This window comes from Furipterus horrens, unplaced genomic scaffold (assembly GCF_987537825.1).
Source record: "Furipterus horrens unplaced genomic scaffold, mFurHor1.1.pri manual_scaffold_17, whole genome shotgun sequence".
NCBI classification, from domain to species: domain Eukaryota; kingdom Metazoa; phylum Chordata; class Mammalia; order Chiroptera; family Furipteridae; genus Furipterus; species Furipterus horrens.
Genome location: NW_028327187.1, coordinates 17265777 through 17292140, shown reverse-complemented (window position 1 = coordinate 17292140; position 26364 = coordinate 17265777). Strand labels below are relative to the sequence as shown.

General features: G+C 41.2%; 1 protein-coding gene, 1 long non-coding RNA gene and 2 pseudogenes across 2 annotated transcripts; 2 read left to right on the top strand and 2 right to left on the bottom strand.

Annotated features, from left to right (window-relative positions):
• Positions 1–210: 210 nt before the first annotated feature.
• LOC149990596 (small nuclear ribonucleoprotein-associated protein N pseudogene) lies at positions 211–1396 on the bottom strand (annotated as a pseudogene).
• A 198-nt stretch (positions 1397–1594) lies between these two features.
• Positions 1595–1796, bottom strand: LOC149990595 (SNRPN upstream reading frame protein pseudogene; annotated as a pseudogene).
• Positions 1797–5411: 3615 nt separating this feature from the next.
• LDOC1 (LDOC1 regulator of NFKB signaling) lies at positions 5412–6957 on the top strand. The gene has a single exon (XM_090264366.1). It carries the CDS (start codon positions 5585–5587, stop codon positions 6020–6022), a length of 438 nt encoding a protein of 145 aa, XP_090120492.1. The 5' UTR covers positions 5412–5584; the 3' UTR covers positions 6023–6957.
• Positions 6958–11239: 4282 nt separating this feature from the next.
• LOC149990593 (uncharacterized) lies at positions 11240–14706 on the top strand. Its single transcript, XR_016508561.1, has 2 exons — positions 11240–11305; positions 14488–14706. It is a non-coding gene; the product is annotated as an uncharacterized LOC149990593 (long non-coding RNA).
• The last annotated feature ends 11658 nt before the right edge of the window (positions 14707–26364 follow it).

Here is a 26364-nt window from a genome sequence, read left to right as displayed (position 1 = left end):
TGTGTCCTGATGGGCACTGAACTTGCAACCTTTTGGTGTGTGGGATGACACTCCAACCAATTGACCCACCTAGCCATGGCTAAAATCTTTTCTTTTTTTTTTTAACAGTTTAATTGCTCTATGCACTTATTAGGAAATATTAATGCAGCAAAGGGGACAGAAGCTCACACTCTACACAGTTTCACATGATGCACTGCCGGAAAAGAGTAACTAAGGACTAGTAGTATCCCATGGTCTTGGTGAACACATTCCTAGGGGAGGTGGACCTCTGATTCTTGGTGGTGGGGGTCTCTCTCCTGGAGGAGGCATACCTATTGGCACCCCTCAAGCAGGGGGAAGCCCAACTGGTGGTCCCATGGGTGGCATCATACCAGGTGAAGGAGCTATAATGCCTGGAGGGGGGTTTGCCTGGCCCACAGGTGTTGGGGGAGTCCTGGGACCTGGTGGGTACTGAGTTGGGGCTCCAAGTATGCTGGCAGTGGCTGCCATGGCAGCAGCTATGACAATGCCTTGTCCTTGTGCAATGATTACCTGCAGGGCGGGTACCCCAACCCCTCAAACAGAACAGCACCTGCTAATCCCACAGGATCCCAAAGCAGTATGCAAGCAATTCCAGTATCTTTTGGGAGAAGTCCCTCCACAGTCATGGAAATGAAGTTCTCCCATGCAGTAGCACCAGACCCAAAACCTGCTTCTCTTCATTCTCTGGCTTCTTTGCATTCTTTGGCTTGATCTTCCTGAACTTATCACAATCACAGAGGATCAAATTCATATGCTTGTCAAAAGTCTTACAGGTGCTGGTGAAGATCCTCCTGTCTTATAGGATGCACCTCATTCTATAGTCCAGGGGTCCCCAATCCCCAGGCCATGGACTGTTCCAGTCCCTGGACTGTTAGGAACTGGGCCACACAGCAGGAGGTGAGTGGCAGGCAAGTGAGAGAAGCTTCATCTCTATTTATAGCCCCTCTGCATCGCCCACATCACCACCTGAGCTCTGCCTCCTGTCAGATCAGGGGAGGTATTAGATTCTCATAGGAGTGCGGACCCTACTGTGAACTGCACATGCGAGGGATCTAGGCTGCATGCTCCTTATGAGAATCTAATGCCTGATGATCTGAGGTGGAGCTGAGGTGGTGATGCTAGTGCTGGGGAGCGGCTGCAGATACAGACTTATCATTAGCAGAGAGGTCAATTGCTTGCAGACTCATATCAAAACCCTATCAGTGAGTGGCAAGTGACAATTATGCTGCATCTGGTGGCAGGCTATGAAGCCATCCGCCCCACCCCACCCTGGTCCATGGAAAAAATGTCTTCCATGAAACCAGTCCCTGATGCAAAAAAGGTTGGGAACACTGCTATAGCCGATGTACCGCGGCATCTTGCTGCTCTTTCCCACAGTTATGATGGCTGTTCCAAGAAATCCAATGTTCAGAGTAAAGTTTTGGGATCCTTAAGACCGAAGGGAAGGCTACAAATAGAGGTATGGTGCAGGTTCTGCTACAGACAATGCAAGCTGGGGCAGGAGCTTCAAACAGTAGGTTGGAGCCTGATTTTTCCGCTTGGAGTCAGCTACCCGGGAAGTACCAAAACTGCTTTAACCACCTCTCAGTGTCTCAGCTAAGAAAGCCTGCCTCAGTGCTGCCAGGTACTTGCTGCTGCTCAGATTGCCTCCGCTACAGTTGACACTCTTGTTTCCTCAGGGAGGCTGTCTTTCTACGTTTGACCTAGACTTCCGCCTCTGGTACATGCTGTCCCATACTGCTTCTCAACTGTAAGTGGTCCCTGGCCCACTCCATCTCGCCACTGGCCGCTCCCCAGACCGCAACGTCAGGCATCTCTGGCGGCCACTCTGCTCTGTGCTGGTCTCGCAGCTGCAGTGCCAACTCCAGGGCTAATTTATTTTAACCATAAGAATACATTAACTGAGCACTTTAAATAAACATGTAAAAATGTTTCAGGGCATTTTGGTAAGCTGGAGAGGGTGAAGGTGGCAGGGAGAAAGCTGCACCTTCTCATTCTCTAGGCCAGAGGCCTTCACAGCCCTCTAGATGTGGTTAAAAGGAGATCCAGGTGCAGCCGGTAAGTGGAAGGAAGGGGAGAGACCTATGGGCAGAGAGGCCTGGATCTTAGTGGCATCTATTTGATCCTCTCACAAATGTCCCCTCCAAAGCTACTTTCTGCTCCTGACTGCATATTCAAGTATGAGATTGATTTACCCCACCTGTTCACACTGCTCAGGAAGCCGAAGAATCGAGGCATGTTTTCATGTTTATTTTAAAGTAATTTTGCAGTCTGGCTTCCAGGCATATACCAGGGCAGGGTTTGAGCATGGAAGGTGGTGGAAGTGATAAGCACCAGGGTTCACACCCTCAGCCATGACACTGTGCACTTTCCCTGCAAAACAGTAGGGTCTGAACCACCCTCCGGATGTTCTGAACCAGACCTGTCCTAATAAAGTTTCTGAGCCTGAGATAAGACACACTGTGTGCTCTGCCTCTGCCCCCAGCATCTCCACACCAGTGTCAAAGAACATTTAAAGGTCACTTCAGATGAGAAAGGGGTGACTAAAGCAATTTGCAGCTCTAAGCAGAGTGAATGGAGAAGTAAAGGCTGGCAGGTCTTAGCACTGGTGGGAGCGCATCATGGGCATTGGGAAGCTGCTTAACATGAACATTGTATTACCATACATTTTGTCTATTTATACAGCTCACTTATCAACTGCTTCCCTGAGGGTCCATGAGGAACTGCCTGTCTCTCCTCCCTCCCTTCACGTTGGCAAACACCTAACAAAGTCACTGCTCGGCTCTGTGCACAGCTCTGGCCATGACATTTCTTGTTCTTCAGGAAGTCAGAGCCCCTCTGAAGTGATACTAATGGCTGCTTCTCGTGTATTACTTCATGACTTCCTCTGTCATGGGGTTGTAGGAAGAAGACTAGGGCAGGACTGGCCTGATCATCTCTGGGTTCCCACCAAACTAGCTTCATTCACAGAACTCCAGTGCATAATAATTGCTCACTGGAAGGGCCTGTGCATCAGAGTCACAAAAGCTGTGACTATGGTACTGCACCACCAACTTATTGCTCTCCTGGGTTTAGGCAAGTCTTTCACTTCTGGGTCTCAGGTTCCTAGAGGTCCCATCCTTGTACGTGGTCCATGTTCAGAGTTAAGAAGGCACGTCCCTCATGTCAGTCACTGGACCCAGTGTCTGCCACAGGAGTAGAACCCTGGGCATTTCTTCCTGTAGTAGGGTCTGGACATGCAAAGTGGAGCTGGACATTAACTGATACATCAGGCAGGTCCACTCTCTACCCCGAGCTGTGACTGGGCAGGGTGGCCAGAAACCCACCTCTGACATTTCCTGTCCCTTCATTCTATCCACTGAGCTTTTATGTAGCACCTAGTAAACACTTTCAGTTGCTGAAGATAAAAAAAATAACTGAAAGAGAGTCCCTGTTTAGCCTCAAGGGTCTTCTCATCTAGTGGGGGAACTCATATCACAGGAGAGTCCAAGGGCTAATATCCCTCCTACCTGCTCTTTTCCCTGCCTACCCTCTCAGCAGTGTGATCCCTTCTCCTGTCTCTACTTGGACCTTGGCCCTGTTTCTCTCCTGTCTTTCAGCCTCTCGCTTCCATGGATGCCCATTCAGTTCTATTGTAAAGAACTGAAGAGGGTATTTTTAAAAATTATTTAGTCATTTTTATTACATCAGTCATCATTTTACAATGGGGACTAATTCATGATCAGAGATAGAACATGCTGGACAGTTTGAACAGTATTTCTGCAGCCACCACTTCTAATTTTTATTTCAACATCTGCACCCAGAGATTCTTTCATCCACCAGAAATTTATGGAGCTTCTTACTCTAGGCCAGGCACTTTTCCAGGCATTAGGAATAGGTCAGCTAACAAAGGAAAAATCTCTGTCCACATAGACTTACATTCTAAAGTGGAGACAGAACAACAAACAAAGTTCTATATGATATGATAGCTGCTGGTATGATAAATGCTATGTAAAGAAATGAAGTATCATGAGGAGTTTTAGATTACTGGTAGAAAGCAGGGTGCTCTGATAGATGAAGTGGTCAGGAAAGTCCTCTCCAAAACCAGTGAGAAAAGGTGTCAGGCAGGTAACTGGGGAAAGCCCTTGCTAGGCAGAAACAATAAAAAGTGCAAAGATCCTGAGATCAGAGCTACTTGTGTGTGAGAATCAACAAAGAGGACATTGTGATTAGTTACAGCAGAACAAGGAATGCGAAGAAGCATAGAAAGTGAGGCAGGGCCTCTGAGCCACAACCAAGACTTTGCTTTTTATTGTGAGCAAAAAGGGAAGAACTGTTGGAAGGTTTTACACAGGCGAATGAAGAGATCTAACTTTTGTTCTAAAGGATTCCTGTGCCTACTCTGGAGATTATGAACACTATAGGAAGAGAAGCACCAAAACTAAGAGATTACTTGCAGCAATCTGCGTATGAAAAGGCTGTGATCAGGGTGGTTGGTAGGGGCAGAAATGACAAAAAAGTTATCGAATTGCGGACATATTTTAAAAGCAGAGCCAAGCAGTTGGCTCTAAGGGCTTGGGCACAACTCAATTGTCAATAACTATTTGCATAATCACATTCAAAGTAGAAAAACAAAACCATTTAAAAACATGTCTTCATTGGTAAGCAAAGACTAACACCCAGGAGCCAAGGACACTAATATCAGGACATGAAATGTCAAAGATAGGAGGGATGCATGCCTGCAAATGGTTATTGGATGATTTTGCAGAAATTTTTATACTTTGTTATTTAGAAAAATAAAAATAAAAAAGGATAGAGATATACAATACTACTTCCCAACTAAAGAAAATCCCTGTTTAAATATTTTGTTTTTTCTGAAAGGCAGGACCCCTGGGGGGTCTTTCATTACTCTGAAACAATGTGTGACTACTTCTGTTGCGGCCAGCAGTGCTAATAGCTCCCTGGATGAATGAGATTTAAATAAGCAAGAAAAAATGTGTTAACAAACATCATACAAACGGAATCTAGTGGTCACTTGGCCCACTAAGGAGCACTGAATTGTTTCAGCAGGCTAGATTGAGAGTAGTCAATCTTTTCAACAGGAGCAGGTTAGCCCTCTCTGAGAGATGGGTCTTAGTGCTCGCTGGGTCCTAGCAAGTGCTGGTCTCCTACTCAGGGCTCCGCGGCAGTTCCCAGTCTTTATACGCAGGCCTTACGAACAACCGGCTCTGGGACCTGGAACCTCAGCTTACGCCCTGACCACGCCCTGACCACGCCCTCCCTGGCAGGTCTTTGCAGCCTAACCCGCCCCACTCTAGCCACGCCCCCACGCTGCGCCCACCTCTTCCCTGGATACTCTTTCTCCGCCTCTCTCCCCACCCCATTCCTGGGCCACGCCGGCGCGCCGGCCTCAAAAGCGGCTTTGCGGGCGGAGCTTGCGCAGCTGCCTGGACCTCAGCGCGCGCTGTTTTCCTCCGTGGCCACCGGCGCCTCCGCGGATAAACACTTCCCGCGAGGCCTCTTTGCGCACCTGAGCTAAGCCGAGCCGAACTGAACCGAGCCCTGCCTTTCCAAGCTGTTCGCCATGGTGGACGAGCTGGTGCTGCTGCTTCACGCTCTTCTGGTGCGGCACCGCGCCCTGAGCATCGAGAACAGCCAGCTCATGGAACAGCTGCGGTTGCTGGTGTGCGAGAGGGCCACCCTGCTGCGCCAGGTACGTCCGCCGAGCTGCCCGGTGCCTTTCCCCGAAACGTTTAACGGCGAGAGCTCGCGTCTCCCTGAGTTTATCGTGCAGACGACGTCTTACATGCTCGTCAACGAGAACCGGTTCTGCAACGACGCCATGAAAGTGGCATTCTTAATCAGCCTGCTCACCGGGGAAGCTGAGGAGTGGGTGGTGCCTTACATTGAGATGGATAGCCCCATCCTAAGTGATTACCGGGCCTTCCTCGAAGAGTTTAAACAGTGTTTTGGCTGGGATGACGACGAAGAAGACGAAGACGAGGAAGAATATGATTACTAGGCCCGGATACCCTCGGGTCTGGGGGGCTGGGCCCTGCGCGCCGCCACTCCCAGCCCCCCATCCCGCTCCGCTCCTCCCACAGCCCCGTGCTCTCTCTAACCCTCAGATCTTCTTGCCTACTCTGCTCTCCTATTCTTTTTCCTCATAACCCGTAGTGCTTGTCTTTGTTCCAAGAAGTGTGCTCCAGTTACCTGCTGCTGGGACTTGGGGTTATCTCTGAAGTGCACTGCCACCATTCTGGTCAGCCCCAGGACGCACCCTTGCTACTTTGGATTGTGTCCTGAGCCCCTGTTATAGGTAGGACGCATCCATGTTACAGACTGGTCAGACAATGCACAACTCTGCCAAATGCCAGGCCTACATCTGCCCAGAGACCTACGCTGCCACTACACCCGCGTCTACTACATTCCAGCAACCAATTACGACCACCTTCGGAGATAAGGATCAACCTAGAAGATGCCTGCGTTGGCTGGATCTCCATGGACATTGATATGGACATCTCACCAACCCTTGAAAGGGGCCGGTCTTTCAACCTGGTTAGTTTCATACCTATTCCCAGAGTCCTTCTTCTCCCACCAGATTGCTGAAGGGGCCCAATGTGCCTGGCAGCCAAATTACTGACCTTTCTTTTCTCCTATGCACCAGTTTTACATAGCTGTCATTTTTGTTTAAAAATTGCAGCAGTCCCACAGATGTGTGCATTTGGACAAAAATTCTAAGAACAAAGTGAACAAAAACTCATTCAGCCTAGCTTCTCAGTACTATCTGGAAAACACACTTCAGTTCTTTTCAATAAATTTCAAGCACTACGGAAAAAAAAAAAGAAAGGATTGTCTTTTAATGGTTAGGTGCTATCATTGGCCTCTACCACTCCCACCCTAACTTCCATTATTCCCATTGAGATCAGGGAACCTAGTTGAAGCCCAGTATTCCCTACTGTCATCTCTAGGCTGCAGAGGACAGGTACAAGAGCTGATAGGGATTCTGGTGTTCCCCTTACCAAATTATTTCTTAAAGCATTGGTGAAGGGAATGTCTTCTGGGGCTTCCAGGGTGACAGGTAAAGGGTGGCTGAGTGGGTAGCATACCATCCCAAACTGGGACACTTGAGAGTAAAAGGGGGTACCATTATTAGACTAGCACAACAGGCATAAATCTGGACACATAGAATGTTCCTACCTTCCTGAGCCTTGGAGTTCCTTCCTGAACACTATTAGGGGAATTCTGCTCCTTAATCCTTATTGCCTTTGGGTTGCTACTGATGTCAGGGTTTAATTAACAATGGAGCACATTATTTTAATGCCCTTTCAGGTGCTTGAGCCAACATTAAGTTCTGGATCCTGGGTAAGTGCACCTATCCTAAACAGAGCCTGATCTTAATCTTTCATTCTCCTTGGGCTGACACCCTTAAAATGCTCACCCATACATGTACCACCCCAGATTCCTGCCTATGGGAATTGGCAAGGTGCCTGGGGGCCTCCTGAACTTGACCTTGCACTACTGAGCTCTGCTAAGATCTTGGGGGCCTGGGGGGCTCAAAGATATTGCGGAGTCCAAGTCTGGTGGGTGCTGAGGTGAGTCTGCATACCTTTGTGAGGTCATTATCCTGGGTTAAGTCATGGAAATGTTAATCAGAGAAGCTTGGTTGAAGGATTGTGGGGGCGGTACCTCCACCAGCCAGGACATTTCAAGGGGATTTAAAGAGTTCAGAGTTCTCATTCTCACCTATGTCTGCCCAAATGTCACTGTACCATGCTTGGAGTCAGCACTATGTCAGGACCTCTAAATGAATTGAGAGAATACATTCCCTTATTGTTTAAGACCGTTTGAGGCTGGGTAATCTTTTATTTGTACTGGTAAACCTCACTGTGGATTAAATGAAATGGTCATTATACTGGACACCACCTCACAGGTGTGGAGTTGATGAGGTCATGCCCCTGAGGTATTTAGAACTGTCCCTGCTATGTGGTGAGCACTCGGTAAACAGGTCTGGGAACAGAAGTTTCACTTGGAAGCAGATCTCTTGCTAAGAGCTTGGCTTTTGTTGCTATGAACAGGGGCAGAGACAGCTTGGAGAATGGAAAGGAGAGCATGGCAAGACCTCATTTACCCTGGAATCTGATATGAAGTCACAGGAAAAGCCAGTCCACGTAGAGAACAGGCAAAGTCCAGGGAAGTAGCAATTTCTGGGGCCTAGGAAAGTTGTTTCTGGAGTGTGGGGACAGGGGAGGATATTACTTAGCAAAGGAGGTGAGGCCCAAATTGAGGGTTCATGTGAGAAAGTGGGCAGCAGCTGAATGTTAGGTAAAGGGCCCAGCAAGACCAAAACTCAGTCATTCAAAATCATCAGTGGTCCAGGTATACTGAGAGGAGTTAGAGATACAGTGGTAAATGAAAGATGGTTTTGTCCTCATAGTGATTCTAGTTTGGTTTTTTTTTTGTGGGTCCCTTGCACCAGAACTGGGAAGATACCTAGCTACAGGCAAGGTTCAGAAAGAATCTGAACTGTGATTAGATGTAGAATGACCTTTCCTGGGGTGGAAGTTGAAGACCAGTAGATGAGACTTACTCCTCACCATCACATCAAGTGAGCACATTGTAGGGGAAGGAAGGGATCTCTGGTGAGTGATAATACCATACCAAGGTAGCAGCTTAGTAGCATCCATGAGAGGCAGGCCAAGGAGCTTCTGAGAGCTGACAGGTGCGTGAGCTTACTTTGTGTGTGTGTGTGTGTGTGTGTGTGTGTGTGTGTGGTCATATCATGGAAAAGCAGGTTGCGTTGTGAGCTGCAGAGAACCATAGTGTAAGAATCTGGCTATCTTGGGGGCGGATTCTGCAGTAAAAGCACAGATATTGGCAAAGGCTGTACCACCCAGGAATTAATTCAGGAAAGTGTCATAAGGCAGACTAAAAGAAAATGGAGAAGTGAATAACCATGTGTAAAGAAGCACCACTCAGATGCAATCTATTAAGAGTAGATGAAAATGTTAAGATAACAAATATGAACTTAAGACTCGAATTCTCTTCTTGGGCATGCTGGACTTGAAATGGTCACTGAAATTATGCTATTAATGACAAAATTAATCATAATAAAGATCATAATTAATTATATTAAATCTACCAATGTATCTTTGGATTTCTTTAATCATTTAAATAGGACAGCACTGCCACCCATTAATTCTTTGTTTTGCGGGATGGCATATAAACATAGAGCTATATTATGCACATTATGTTCGGTTATTTTCTGCTATTAAGACATAGTGTAAACCTCAGTGATTAGAAAGTAGGCAGTCTAGAGGAAGACTTCTTGTTGAAGTGGGATATTTATTTTTATTTTAAAAGTATTTTATTGTTTATGCTATTACAGTTGTCCCAACTTTTCCAAAATAGCTATCATTATCAAATCAACAAACAAGATCTGGATTTTTTTTTTTTTTTTTTTTTTTTTTTACAAATGAACTGCAAACATTTTCTAGGTTCTCAAAACAATTAAAGCTGATAAAGGGTTATCAATACAAGGTGCTGAGAATATTTTCCTCAATGGATGATTAGAGTGGGATAATTATATGAAGCATATTTATTATTTGCTTTGAAATATAAATTTTTCTAAAGTAGTGTTAAAAGTAGCTAGAATTTGCGTCACAAAGTAGTTCAGGCATATTATTCTCTATAGTCGTATGTTCACTTGATTCTAAAGGTAGATACAATGAATTGCCACCTGCCCAGTGTCCTTCCACAGTGCTGGTAACCACCTACTTCTTTTAATGAAAATCTGATCAGCTCCCCCTTGCATTTTTTTCTTCCTGAAATGCCTGTTAGGATTTTTTCCTTTATCTTCAAATGTTATATTGTCCAGAGACATTTTTAAACAATGCAACCTGATAAGGTAATAGCTTGCTTGAAGCAGTAATTATGAGCAGCATAGCAAGATTTGTTAGTGGAACAGATGGCCTCCCATGCATGAGTTGTGGGAATAGTGGTGAGGTGCTGCAGAGTGGGCTTCAGAATAGCAATGTCTGTGCGTCTCCCTTTCTCCCTTCAGGGCCTGCTATCTGATATCATCAGTAATAAATTAATTGTTTTTATCATACTGTCTACAGGATTTGGATTCCTCCTCTTCCTTCCCCCCTAAATGGCAAATGATTTCATCAGAAAAATTGCAATATATAGTTCTATACAGTCAGTTTAACTGAATTTCCAGTCAGTTCAGAGTCATCCAGTTGACTCAAGATTAAAAAATCAAAACCAAAAAACTTACATGACTGGCTATATGCCTCATTTTAAATCTTTAGTTTTAAAACAAATAGTACCAGTAAAAGAAAGCAAAGGGAATTATATTTCAATAGTGACTGAAGTAATTGTGATAATTTTAATTTATCTTTTCTCTAGACACAGATAATTGCACAGCAATACAGGACTTTCACAACTGTTCTTTTGAACATACACAATTAAATTTGTAACGGATACAGAAGTAGAGAGAATAGTACAATGAGCCTGCATAGACCTATCCCTGGAATCAAAATTTACTAACATGTTTTGCCTAATTTATCCATTTCTTTCTTACAATTGTTATGAAATATTTTAAATGAACTCCCGATATATCAATTTACTCTTCACTACTTCAGTATATTCCTCTACCAGATAAGGCTTTAAAAACAATCCATGATATCATCATCACATGAACTAAAATCAACAATGACTCCTTAATATTTAATACTCAATTTTATTCAAATATCCCAGTGTCTTAAAATGTCTTTTTAATTATTTTGTCGAATTATGTTTCAAAAAATGTCAACACATTTGGTTTACAGATCTCTTAACCCTCTTTTAATTAGTTACAGTACCCCTCCACCCTTATTTGCCATGCAGTTTATTTGTGGAGGAAAGCAGGTCATTTGTCCTGTAGAGTTTTCAATTTCTATATTTGCTTTATTCTTTTAATATCCTTGCCAAATTTTCTCTTCGGCTGTTGTTTCCTTTTCAATTTTTTTAGAAGTGCTTTATTTATTAGGAACCTGTAACAAATTAAATATTTATGTCCAGTTTGTCATTTTCCTTTTTATTTTCTTTATATTTTAGACTGTTGTGAAAATGTTTTCTATAGTTTCATTTTCCATGTATTTCCTCCCATTCCTGTGCTCTCCATTTTATTCGCTTGCATTCTTTTAGTGTTTATACCCTTAAATTGTGTATATACCTCTATTATTTTTCAGAAACCAGTTATTTATTTTGACTTTCACCCATGAAAGATGAGAAATTCAACATACTTTTCCCTACCAATTCTGTAAGTTACATTGTTTCTATGTTGTTAGTGTTTGTAACATTTACATGTTTTCTTATGAACATAATCCCCATGTGTTTTAATCTTAATATAGTAAATAAATGAATTAACTAATTGTTATCTTGTTCAATTTTCATTTACCTTCTTTTTGTTAGCTAGTGCCCCCCCTTCTTAGTTGTTTCTTTTTTTATGTATTTCATATATAATTTTTTTAAATTTTTTATTTATTTTTTGTTTTTCAATTACAGTTGTCCCATTTTTCCCCCATTGCTCCCCCCACCCAGCCCACCCCTTCTCCTACAGTCATATCCCTCCCCGTTGTCCATGTCCATGAGTCATTTATACACATTGACTAAATCCTTCTCTTATCCCCCTTCTCTCCATTCCCCCTCCCCGCTGATAACTGTTATTCTGTTCCTTGTTCTGTGTTGTTCCTTAGTCTCCTGTATTAGATGATATCATATGGTATTTTTCTTTCATTGCCTGGCTTATTTCACTAAGCATAACTCTCTAGTTCCATCCATGTTGTCGCAAATGGCAGGAGTTCCTTCCTTCTTTCTCCTGCATAGTATTCCATTGTGTAAATGTACCACAGTTTTTGGATCCACTCATCTACAGATGGGCACTTAGCTGCCTCCAGCACTTGGCTATTGTGAATAGTGCTGCTATGAACATAGGGGTGCAAACGTTCTTTTGACTTGGTGTTTAGGGATTCTTAGGGTATTTTGAAGGTGAGTTTATGGGTCACATTTTCTTTTCTTTTATTTCTCCGTTATCTTTTAGTGTTGAATGTTAATTTTGTAGAGTCTGAGGACATCTTAATATTTTTCACTCATACTTGATTCAATATTTTTATTGAGTTTCTGGATTCTTAAAAAAATTTGAAAATTTGAATAGGATATATGTAAGTGTTCTTCATTCTTTGTGGGTTTTTTTTTTTTTTTTGTGGTACCTGGTATGACCATTTAATATAAAGGTTCAAGGCCTGACTCATTTATGTGAAGCTTTCATAATTATTTCTTTAAATATGTATAATATGTACTTATGTTGAATGTTCTTTACTTGCCTTCTATATTAAACTTTCTCCAACTTTTAAATGTTTTCTTCATTTCTCATTTTTTCTGTTCACTTAATCAATCCTGCCCTATCTTTTACAATGGTTTCACAAGTATTTGTCATCCTTTGTGCTGCTTCCAATTTGGCTGTATTTCTGTGATAGTTTTATTTGTTTTTCTTTCACTTCTTTGCCCAGTGCTGCCAGCTCATGTTTTAGCTTCTATTGACTCCTATATATTCTTGAATCACATATTTCTGATTTATTCTCTTGCTGTATAGATACGATTCCTTTGTAATTTTAAGTAGATGGTATCATAATATGTTATGATATGATATGATGGTGATATGCCACAACTGTTTCCTGGCAGTATTTTGCTAGGGGGTGTTATTTGCCATTTTCCCCCTGTTCCTTCACTCCTGTGGGAGTGTTCCTAGGAACCACTGAGTGTCTTGTCTACTTCCTAGTAGTTACTTTTCCTCAGTTAAGAGCAGCTGTAAGTCGGCCTTCTTTGTCTCTTTCAGTTCAGTCTCAACACCATTTCTCTGGCAGGAATAACTCAATGTCTGTGGCTTGCACATGGCATACTTGTCACAGACCTGTGCCCTGCCCCCAATTTTATAGAATTTCACAGGTCATTTTATTATATCACTCTAATGCTTTCAACGTCCCCAAATTTACCTAGATGATACCTATTACTTTCAGAGTTAACATTCTATACTTTCTGTTCTCATCCCTGCTACTCAGTAGTTCTATGTTCCTAGGACTTCTCAAGCTAACTTTTGAGAGGAATTGAATAAGACTCAGGTTTGGGAATGGGAGAAACTGAAAGGGAAATGACAAAATATTAATGACTTAGAATTCTCTCTCTATTTAAAAAATAAGGTCAATTTTACTATCAATTTTTGGAACAACGTTTTATTCTCATGTGTAGCAAGAAGGAAAATGGAAAGCTTTTTATCTATGTGGGTAAGAAGGGCTGCATATTTTAGAAACCTGATCAATATATGTATACAGAGAAAAAAAGATATCTCTTATTCATTGGAATAAAACGTGAGGCGAGTGAAATGGACCTTAAAAGAGATAGACAAGTATATAGGGAAAGATTAATTTGCTGTGAGTTGAGAATGGATTGTTTGGTTGTTCTTTGTACAAGGTTCGAGTTCAATGAGAATGTGTTTGTGACCAGAAAGACTTTATCCCTGTTGGGGCTTTGCCATAGATTTACTTTGCCAACCCCAGACCGCTACTTGACTTCTACAATTATAAAATTCCATACCTTTATCATGAGAATAATTATATCTGAGGACTAATATAAGAAAAAACTGCCTAGTACCTTATCTGGTAGCCAATAAATGTTAACTTCATTGTTCTCTTCAATAGATATTATTCTGTAAAATAGGCATGTAAGATTGACTGCCATGGTAGACTTATATGTTCTGGCAGAAAGACACTGATATTGGGGGATTAGTAATGTCAGGATTGCCCTGGCTGGTTTAGCTCAGTGGATTGAGCGTCGGCCTGCGAGCTAAGTGTCGCTGGTTCGATCTTCCAGTCAGGGTACATCAGAGAAGGAAAACTCTGACTCCAAAAAACCTCCGCTGCCTTGCGGCATACCTCTTCAGGGGAAAGGCTAAGGGAGTAAACCCCGACAGAAAATCCGGAGCCGGAGTCCCTAAGGCGGTTTGACGTTGCAGTCAACACCGGCAACTCCTGCGGCGCACCTGAACCCAAGCTGTATCGACTCCGTCTTTCCCTTGGACCCTTCAGCTGCGAAGAGAGGGGGGGTCTGCTGCATGGGCAACAGCAGACCCTCCATATTACCCTGCCCAGGCTCTGTAGCTTCAGCGTCATCGCAAGATGTCGATTCAACACGGGAGGAGACAGATACCATGTCACTCCCGAGTCGGACTGCACAGCCATTCTCGGCGGTGCAGATAGACTCTTAAGAAGCTACACCATCGTCTCTCGAGACGGACGGCTGCCGACGACGACGACGAGTAATGTCAGGAAAAAATGTGTGTGACACTTTAAAGTAAACACAGTAATACCAGAGAGAAATTCACAAGAGTACATATTAAGAATTAATTAACATGTGAATAGCATTTAACACTTTAAAACTCATTTTCAGCCCTTGCTGGTGTGACTCAGTGGATTGAGTGTTGGCCTGCAAACCTCACTGGTTGGATTCCCGGTCAGGGCACATGCCTGGCTTGTCGGCCAGGTCCCATGTTGGGGGCATGCAAGAGGCAACAGATTGATGTATCTCTCGGACATTGCTGTTTCTCTCCCTCTCTTTCTCCCCTCCTTCCCATTCTCCCCAAAAATAAATTTAAAAATTTTAAAGTCACTTTCGTATTCATTTTTTATAGATTCACACCAACTCAGTGAAGAGGTATTTTTTATGTACATTTTTAAAATTGGGATATTAGGATTCAGAGATCCTCAAGGACTTGTTCATGATAGAAAAATGTCAGAATCTGGGGTAGGAATTCCCACCTCAAATCCAGTGCTCTATTTACAATATTATGCCTTTGAAAATAATACCTCGTTCATATTGCTTATCTCCTATGAACCTCTGCTTCTTTGTTTATAATCTGAATTGTTTTCGTTAGTAAGCCACTCCTCAGGTCCTCCTTTAGCAACAAAATAACGCTTAAATAGAACAACTGGCACTGTCCCTACAACTCTGAACTTCTGTTATTACATCCCATTTTGCACAAGCACTGGAGTACTTGCATGGAACAATTTGATATATAAAAAAGATGCTGCAATTACTCTCTTTTCTCTTTTAACAGCAAAGACAAAAATCAAAACAAAAACTAATGAAATGTTTTTTACAGGAGATAGACTTAGGTAAACTAGGATAATTTACATCGCTATATTGGTTTCTATGCAGGGGTAAATATATTTCCTTTGTATTTATCAGGAGAAGTTCTGATAGAAATTGTTAAGTATAAATTTAATTTACAAATACATGTAGGGTATGATAACATTTCAAAATTGTAAGAATGATGTCGCTCAAAGAACCATGAGGAGGCAGCAAGCAGAGAAAAGTTTATTGAGGGAATTAGTAAGCCGGGAGGAAGCCGTGCCCTGAATGGCCTGACTCCAGGGTCCTAGGGAAGGAGGGGCTGTTTTATAGGGGGAAGAAAAAAGAAACTATTGAATTCAGTCGTTATCTCACAGCTGTGAGTCTAGGGCTCATCGAGGCCAAACGGAGCTCCGGTTGATGTACCCCACTATCATGGGAAACTCCCAGGCAGCTGCAGGTGGGAGGGGCGAGGGGGGATGGCATGGGAACCAAGGCTGTCAAAAATATGTAAAAACCTGTATATGCACGCATATGTGTGTGTATGTTATATATATTCACATACAAAAAGAAGAACAGAAAGATAAATGCCACACTTTTAACAGTTTTTACCCTAGAGAGGGGAGTAATGTGAAAGGAATCTTTTTGCTCTTACTCTATGTTGCTCATCTCTATTACAATGGGTCCTCATGTAATTTAAAACAAATAGGATTAGCACTCATTCTGGAAGTTATGGTGGAAATGAAAAAAAAAAAAAAAACAACAACATTGGTACCATTATAAAATAGTTATCTTTAGAAAACAAAGATTTATTTTGTAGGAACCACAACCTTATTCACAACAAGTTATAAACTAAAGGTTATTCATTTTTAAAATTGTTATATTACTTTAATTCTACTAACAAATAAAAAATTCGGTTTTATCAGTGAAAACAACGTACTTCAAACATTTACTTTAGTGGTAATTCTGGTCAGTGCAGTTAGACAACAACAGCTACAGCTACATTCCTGTAATACCTCTTCAATTTGTCCATTTTCAGCTGCTATTTCTTTAGCTCAACCCCTCATTGCTTGCCAGGTTTATTTCAATGAACTCCTAAATGACCTTTCTTCTTGCAGGCTCTCTTCCTTCACATCTGTTATCACTGCTGTTAGCGTTGTCTGTTTGAATCTAAATCTTATTTACCACTTTTTTATATTCAAAGTACTTCAGTGATCCCCACGTCTTCATAAAGTATTTAAAGTCTTTAACAGTTATGTCCAGTTTATGTTTTAACTATTTTATTGAGTTATTGTTAATATACTATAAAACTGACCTTTTCATGTGTACAATTTAGTATTTTTAGGATATTCATGAAGTTGTGCAACCATCACCACTATCTAGCTCCAGAAGTGTCATTATGTCAAAAAGAAACTACACAATAGCAGTTACCCCCTTTGCCCCATTCCTCTTCCCTATCCTCATACCTGGAAACCACTAATTTCTGTCTATGGATTGCCAACTCTGGACATTTTATACAAATAGAGTCATACGATACATGCTGTTTTGTGATTGACTTCTTATACTTAGCATAATATTTTCAAGGTTCACCCATAGTGTAGTGCATATCAGGATTTTATTCCTTTTTATGGCTGAATATTATTCCGTTGTATGGACATATCACATTTGTTTTTCCACTTATCAATTGTTGGACATTTGGGTTGTCTCCAATTTTGGGCTATTATAAATAGTGCTATTATGAAAATTCATGTGCAAGGTTTTGTTTTAACACCTGTCTTCAGTTCTCTTAAATTTATATCTAGGAGTGTCTTCTTTTACTACTGTAGCTTCAGGTTTTTAACATTAACATTTGTGTTGTATTTGGTGTTTGTTTTAGTGTATAATGTATCCAGTTTATTTTTTTCCAACTGGCTATGCAGGTTTCCTTTGCCATTTGTTAAAACATTCATCTTTTCCTACTTATGGGATATGATCATCATATACTAAATTTCTATAGGTACTTGTATCTATTTGTAGACTTTATTCAGTTAAATTAGTTAATAAGGCCTTTTCATCTGCCATTACCACACAAGCTTAATTATAAAAATTTTAGAGTATTTTTTATACCTTGTAATGCTAGTCCTATTGCTCTTTTTTCTCAGGGTACATGCATGTTTATTTTTCATATGAATTTCAGAATTCACATATCTAGCTTTATAAAAGAGAACTTATTATATTTGATAGATAACAATTAGTTACTATATTAAATTGGGAGACATCATTACGAAGTTGAATTAGCCTTTCCAAGTACAAGGAATGCCTTTTCAATTGTTTTTATTTACTTTTGAGCCTTTAGGGAATATTTTTATGGTTTTTTAAAAGATTTTTTAAATTTATTTTTAGAAAGAGGAGAAAGGAGGGAGAAAGAGGGGGAGAGAAATATCAATGTGTGGCCCGCAACGCAGGCATGCACCCTGACTGAACTGAACTGGCAACACTTTGATTCACAGGCCAGCACCCAATCCACTGAGTTACACAAGCCAAAACTTAATGTTTTTTAATATAGGTTTTGAATTCTATATTCCTAGGTAGTTTCTAACTGATTTCTGTATGTGTGTGTGTATATGCTGTGTGCTAATTATATGCCATGCCAAAAAATCTTTATTTATTTTTTGTATTTATTTTCTTTGCTTTTCCAAATAGACTATATTTCATATGCAAAACTTCTTATTCAATTTTTATGGCTCCAATTGTTTTCTCTTGTCTTGAAATTGTAGTGCAGGTAGTGGCAACCCTTCCCTTGTTCTTCTCCTTAGTGACAGTGCTCTGAATGCTTCCCTACACACACACGTATATATAAACACATAGATACACATTTGTGTATAGTTTATGTGCATGATATTATTTTACATCATGGTGTTAACTTTTATGCAGCCTGTTCTCAGTATCTATGAAGAAAATGTTATGTTTTTTTCCCCTTAGACTTATTAAAATAGTGGATAAATTAATTTTCTCATATTAATCCATCCCATTTTTTTCATAATATCTCTTGTTTTTAATGTGTAGCTGGAATCTGCTTGCTAATATAATTCAAAAATTTTCATTGATAGTGATGAGATTGGCCTGCAGTTTTCCTGTTTGTGTTTTTGTCAGGTTTATGTATCAATATACTTTCATTCATTCATAAAATGAAAGTTCTCCTTTTACTATGCTCTGGGAAAATTTAAGTAGCAGTGAGATTTAGTCATATCCAGTTTTAATTTAAAATCTATGTTAACAGTCACTTCAAGGTTAGTACATTAGAATTCTCCAGTGAAAAATAGTATGTGCTGTTTGAAAGTACTTTAATAGTTTACTAGAAATTTAAAAATAGTTAATTATAGTTAACATTTGAATAGTTAATAGTTCAATAAAATGTTTAATAAATACTCTAATTATATAGTTTGATTTTCAGTATTATGAATCTATTATTATACCTAGTTTATGGATAAGAAAACTAAGGCTCAGAAGGATTAAGTGGCTTGCCCAATTAATATACTAGCAAGCAAGAGTAGAACTCAAACCTAGATCTGTTTTCATAGACTCTGTTCATTCCACACTGCTTTCATGAAATATAGTTCACTGTCTTCATGTCAGCAGTTGGCCAAACAGTAACACTGCCAGTTCTCATAACAAGTAGTATCCTTGGTGGTGGAAGGCAGTAATGTGTGTATGTCTAGACATTATTTCTCTCTCTCTCATACACACACACACATGTGCATATACACACATCCTTCAGAGGAGATCATGGGACAAGATTGCCTTAAACTATTGATTTATAAAATTCAAATAACCTGCCCTGGCTGCTGTGGGTCAGTGGATTGAGCGTCGGCCTGCGAGCCAAGTGTCGCTGGTTCGATTCCCAGTCAGGGCACATGACTAGGTTACACGTCAGGTCCCCAGTTGGGGGCGTGAGTGAGAGGCAACACACAGTGATGTTTCTCTCCCTCTCTTTCTCCTTTCCCCTCTCTCTAAAAAATAAATAAATAAAATAAAACAAACAAATAAATTAATTAACTAAAAAAATTCAAATAACCTTTTGGCATATAGAGTTGTTATGATTTGGGAAACGTGCTTTCATCCATAGTATATCCTCAGTTTACTCATCTGCCTAATGAAGTAAATAGATTGGCTCTTAAGTCACCAGTTATTTTGAAGACAAGTTTGTTAAAAGTAAAAACCAAAGCAAGTAAAAATCTCAATATCTGTAAGAACAGATTTAATGTGATGCCAGATGCTTTCTACAATGTATTAAAATTCCAGAAACAAGCATAGTGCATAATCTTCTGTACATTAAGTTTATGACTTGTATTAAAGTAACTAGGAATGGGAAAATATAAGTGTAAACTAATATGTTCCAATGAATAAACTCAATATAACAATTACACATTTTGGTGATATGAGTCATTTTCATTTTGATGTGCATTTATCTTCAGATACATTTCTACAAAATGCTCTAGCAAGTTAGCCTGATGGTCTATATTTCATCTAATTCTAGGAGTGCCTTGAGTACTTGGTCAAATCCAGACACTTTTCTATGTATGCACACAGTCTGCCTCCACTTCCCCAACCCCATCTCTCTGGATTAATTTTCCCCCTTCTATTCTTCACTCTGAGCTCCAGCTTAACTGGCTTTCTTTAATTTCAGGACTGCCAAATTCATTGTTTCCTTCCACAAGGACATCAGCATACTATTTCTCTTCCTGGGACAATTTTCTCCACTTTAAAATTTTTATTTGTTACCAAATGAATGTCAATATTCTTCTGATCTTACCTTAAATATAACTTTACTGGAGTGGCCTTACCTGGTCAATCCACCAGTTTACCCTTGTATGAACTGTCAATATGCTATACTTTTCCCTTGGAGCATTTGTTAAATGATCAGTTATGTAATTTTTTAGTGTCTTCTATAAAAATACAAGCTCCATGAGGTCAGGGTCCTTGCTTTGTCTCATTCTTCACTGTATCCCTAGTACCTAAACAATATCAAGCACCTAGTAGGCAGTAGTAAATATTTATTGTACAGGGTGAGGCAAAAGTAGGTTTACATGTGTTAGTACACAATGCAGAGTCTATTTTTACATTGTTATTTATTAATTATTGTATTACTTTACATATGAATAACTGTAAACCTACTTTTGTCCCATCCTGTATAGATGGGTGAATGAATAATTTGAAATGAGCATTGTGAAAGAGGTAGTTGCTTAGATCATCGGAGTCTGGGGGAAATCAGGAAATTCAGGTATCATTACCTTAATAAATACAATAGGGAAGGAGACTGGCATGAGCATGTCCTGAGAAAGAAAGTAAGCCTTTCTGCAGAAGGAAGATGACATGGTGCTCTTTTTGTGTAGTGTTTCAGCACTTGGTGAGCCATTATCATTTCCTTATATAATTTATCAAAAAAATAAAATAAAAAAGTAGTAAGCCAGGACATCTGGGAATGCAATCTTTCTCAGGTTTAGCAATGATATACACAGCTTCTGCTTTCCATATCACTTTATTGTTAATGATAACATTAAACTCTTTTATGCTCTGCTGGAGATATAAGTGTATTTGGAAAAAAATTCACTATCATAGAAAACACCGCATTCTATCTACTAGGGGAATTAGGAAATGCCACTGATTTAAGTTTGAGATCAAAGATCACTTTCAGAGAAAGATAATGGGTTTTTAAAAATGCCAACACAAGAGTCATGTCCATATACATGCAGTAGTTGACTGTTTTGAAGTAACCATTCTTGTATATTTTCTTATTTCCATGCCATTTTATTTTTTCTATATTTCCCCTTCCCTTGATTGATAAGTCAACCATGGAACAGTTAGTTTCTTTAAGTACACTCAGCCTATACATCTATAGTTCTAAATGTTCTAAAGGTACATTAAAAAGAATTCTGAATGCAGTATTCCACTGTACATTGAGTTTGGTATATCAGTCTCTGAGATGGTAGCCACCCTTATACATAAGACTGGGACAATTAAGCTTGATAAAATATTTTATTTAAGTGTTCTTGTCTTTTCGTCATCGTCAGCAGCCGTCCGTCTCGAGAGACGATGGTGTAGCTTCTTAAGAGTCTATCTGCACCGCCGAGAATGGCTGTGCAGTCCGACTCGGGAGTGACACGGTATCTGTCTCCTCCCGTGTTGAATCGACATCTTGCAATGACGCTGGAGTGTCCTCTCCAGTGAAGCTGAAGCTACAGAGCCTGGGCAGGGTGATATGGAGGAGGGTCTGCTGTTGCCCATGCAGCAGACCCCCCCTCTCTTCGCAGCTGAAGGATCCAAGGGAAAGACGGAGTCAATAAGCATTGCATATTTAATACTTTTTGATTATTTCCAAAATTTCTGCTGCTAAAATTACACATGGAAAATACAAACATCATTGATAGTAATTTCTAAGTTGTCAACTGGAAATTGTGATAGAAAGATTTATTTGATATCTAGTATTTGCTGTATGGCTGTTGCTGGTCTGGTTCAAATGTTTACCTTCTCAATGAAGCCTTTTCAGGTCTCAGCCTTCTTCCCCAGAACACAAATATACACACATAAAACTCAATCTTGCCATTTCTTCATACTCCTTTAACACTTAAATTGGATTATTCCAGAAAACCTTAGGGAAATGTTTTGATCGGTTGCATGGCAGTCAACACATTTTTAGGAGTTAAAAGAGAGACGAGGAAAGAGAGTATCTATTTACTGTGCTTTTTTGCCCTTTCTCTAATAATAATGAATACCACATCCCTGCCCTCCAAGAGCTATAGTTTCACGGGCATGCAATGCTGAAGCTAACATAATACTGAAAAACTTCCTGTATTTATGGTACTCATCTCAAGTGAATAATATCTCAATATCCTTATATTAAGGCATTGCTAGATAGAATTTGAAAAATGCCTATGGAATGTAAATAACATCTTCAAAATCATTGAATGATAAGCCATTGTCAATTATGAGCTGTGTTCAATACTTTAAAAATACCTGCAGATGCACTTGAAAAAGACAAACAATATTCTGCAACTCATTTGATATAATCTCTTGGGACACTAAGAACATCTAGCTATACACCATGGGAAAGATTCTCTTAAAATGATGTTTCTGGAAGCAGACATACATATATATGGCCATATATGGCCTTGGTTTTGCTGACAAAGGCTTTGACAGCTGCTGAAGTAGCTTTTAAACCCGGGATATATGTTTGATTCTCTTTTGCAAAAAGTAACCATTTGAATAGAGGTCCAGTGTCAGTGCTGTTAATGGACCAGTGATAATAATACAGTTCACATCAAGGATGAAAATGTTTATGGTCTTTTATTTGTTTATAGATAGTTGTGTATCTCAGGAGGCATATTGCAAGTCTTTGTAGATGCTGGAGTTGAGATAAAGACTGCTGGAAGTAGCCAGGATTGCCCTCACAAGGTTGCCTCAGAATTAAGATTACCATTTAGAACCCCTGGGTTCTTACCTTTGTTAAGAAATATTGATAAAGGGAAATGTAAATGGTGGCAATTTGCAAGAAAGGGCATTGCCTGCTGGTTCTTGGGTGGACTTGCTTATCTAGATATGGTTATCACTATCTTTCCCACTTGTGTGCATAGCCATACCTTATCTTGTAATGATCAATAACTGCAACCCTTTCATCACCTCAGTGTCAAGTATCCCACTTGACCACTCACGCACTACCTCTGGTATCCTGAAACCAAAAATTATTTTACCACACTGGGACCTCCAATATAGTGACTCTACTAATTTTTCTCTATTAATAATCTCCCTGCCCTCCTCATACATACAAATATATCCTTAGTTTCCTCCACATTGGGCTTAGAGTTAATGATCCATTATTACCTTAACTCTCCTGACTCTGTCTTGTTAATCATACTCATTTGATAAAATCCCAAGCCTAGTTAAATGAAATGTGTTTGGAGAAACTCATATAATCATGCTAAGTAGTTTCACCTTAAATTCAAGCTCACCATCTTCAAGTAGGTTCTCAATGCTGACTGGTAATTATGCTATATTTGCTAATTCCATGAACACTCTTAAAAATTATTTTTAAAATATTTTATTTATTTATTTTTAGAGAGAGAGGAAGGGAGGGAGAAAGAGAAGGAGAGAAACATCAATGTGTGGTTGTCTCTTGGACACCCCCAACTAAGGACCTGGCCTGCAGCTCAGTCCTGTGCCCTTACTGGGAATCCAGCCAGCGACCATTTGGTTTGCAGGCCAGTGCTCAATCCACTGAGGCACACCAGTCAGGGCCCATGAACACTTTTAATAACTATTTCATGCCTTCTCCCTTTTTAAAACTCAAACTTCTACATCCTCCACCTTGCTTCCTGGGTGAGAAAATAACAATAATCAAGAGAAATTTTTCTCAAGCCAATATTACCATATCTTCCCACTGACCAGCTTCTATGCCCAAATATTCAGCCTTTTCTATTACTATCAACGAACTGTCCATACTACCACCTAAAGCCGTTGCACTTAATCTCATCCGTGCTCACCAAATTCAGGATATTCCTCTTGTAGTTCTCCTCTTCCTCTCCCGTGTTGTGAAAGTTTTCCCTGAATCTTTGTCATAAACATAACCTGCTAATATTTCTCCCATCCTAATAAAACAACTAAAATAGCTCTCTTGATTCCATTTCTCTCTCTGGCTGCTGCCCCATTTCTGTTTCCCCTTTACAGCAAGAGCACTTAGAAGAGCAGTCTACAGTTGCTGTCTCTGATTCTTCTCCAACTTGTTCTTACCACTCCACACACAACTGACTTTATAAAAGTTATTGTGAACTGAATCAGGTTGTTCCCAAATCCATATGTTGAAGTCCTAACCCTCAGTACCTCAAAATGTGACCTTATTTGGAGATAGGGTCTTTATAGAGGTAATTAAATTAAAATGTGGTCACAGGTGGGCCCTAATCTAATAGGATTGGTGTCCTCAAGAGAAGAGGAGATTAGGACACATATGAGGAGGGACCCAAAAAATCCCCAGAATTATCTTCTGGAGGGTGGGGTCCTTGTAGCACAGGCTTCCCCAGCTAGATGAGTGTTCTAGGAACCCATCTATATCAGTGTACCAGCCGGTGGTGTTGTGAGAGGCTTCATTTGGCTTCAGTGAATTTTTTTCAACTCTTGCAGTGCATTTGCCCATTTCATGATGGGTGACCTACAAGCACACCTACCCACACCACACTGAGTGTTCAGCAGTTTTTGATCAAAAGCAAGATGACACCCATGCCCCAACCTCCTATTCACCCAATCTCACCCCTAGGAACTTTTTTCCATTTCCCCAGATGAAAAAAGTTCTCAAAGGGAAATGTTTTGCTGATGTGGAAGGAGTGAAACAAATACGGTGGAAGCACTAGAAGGCATCAAACTTGACAAGTTCAAAAACTTTTAAACCGTGGGAAAAAGGTCAAGATAGGTGTATTGCATCAAGTAGAGAGTACTTTGAAGGTGACTAAAATTTAAACATGTCAGAACAAATACACAGAGAGGAGAGAAAGATGGTGGCTGAGTAGGTAGAAACTGAGCCCACTTGCTCATGCCTCCAGCTCGGATTTTCAACTGATCTTCCAACAGGTGACCTGAACAATCAACACAATCTTAGTTGACATGAATTTTTGAAGCCTAGCACATTCTCCTGGCTGTGGGGGTGCGCCCGGCTCTGCAGACTCGTGAATAAAGGCCTCGCTTTACTGCTCAAGTCCTGTGTCCCAGTTTTTATTGTGAGCATTTCTCACAATTTGGGGGCTCGTCCAGGATCCTCCGTCTGTATGCGGGAAGGGCTCTGAGCCAAGGCGGGGAGCCGCGTCCTACCCGCTTTTGGGTGGCCCGCTTGACCCAGGGCCCACCCGCCTCAGTGTCCGGAAACGACCCGAGACTTCTTGTTGGGACAGCAGTGGATCGACGCAGGGGGAAACAAAAGCAAACACCGCAGCAACCAGGCAACCTCGTGCATGGGCCAAGGTAGGAAAATTGGACTTAAGTACTGCCTTGGTGGTTGGGCATCCTCGGGGAACTGATTGTGCGTGTGGCTGGTATGAGTTGTGTGTGGCTGGTACGAGTTGTGCGTGTGGCTGGTACGAGTTGTGTGTGTGGCTGGTACAAGTGTGGAGTGCCTCTCTGCTGGGTCCGTTGTCCCGTGAGGGAAACGGCCGGAGTGCACCTCCGCTGGGTCCATTGTCCTGTGAGGGAAGCGGCCGGAGACGAACGAAGCATCTCGGTCTGTGTGCCAGTAAGCGAGTGTGGAGTGCCCCTCCGCTGGGTCCGTTAGGTTGAGAACACAACCGGATTCAGCCATGGGAATCAGCTGAGGATGGGAAATGGAAATTTTAGGCCTAGGGGTGGGGACCAAAAGTAAGGAAAAACACACAATGGTAAATTATTGTTGTTTCCTTTGGCCAAAGGAACCCATTTAGGGGAAATCTGTCTTCTAGCCCCGATTTGGGTCTGATGAATGTTGGGTTTGTTAAGCCCTGGTCTTATATGTGTGTTCAGCTTTTTTGGATTGTTTGTTTGTTTGTTTGTTTTTGGAGAGAGAGGAGAGGGGCATCGCTGTGTGGTTGCCTCTCGCTCGTGCCCCAGTTGGGGACCTGGCGTGTGGCCTGGTCGTGTGCCCTGACTGGGAGTTGAACCGGCAACACTTGGTTCGTGGGCTGGTGCTTGGTCCACTGGGTCACAACAGCCAGGGCCAGGCATCAGCCTTTAAGGAAGAGAGGGAATATACTCTCTGCTGATCACCGCCTACCAGCAGATCCGCAGGTCTCTTCCCTGTAAAAAAGAAAAAGATAAGGCCTGGGACCCTCTGTCCTGTCTCCCACTTCCTTATAGCCCTGGCCAGCCGGCGGCCAACTGGGCAGAGGCACCGTGGACGGACAGTACAGACGGAAGAGGCCAGGAACACCTAGCAGATACCCCACCAGTATCCGCCCCCATGACACCTAAGGCGCTGGTGGCAACTTATCTAAATTAAGAAAGGAATTGAAACAATGTAAGCAAGACCTAAAGAACTTCCCCATTCCCTCAGAGCAGCCGGTTTCCCCTTAGGGAAGTCTCCATGGGTCCAGGACATATTAGATATGTCAAATGCTCCTTCAACAAGCACTGAAGTTAGAAACTTCAAGCACAATATGAAGCGCTTGGTAAAGGACCCCCTTGGACTGGCAGAATAATTAGATCAGT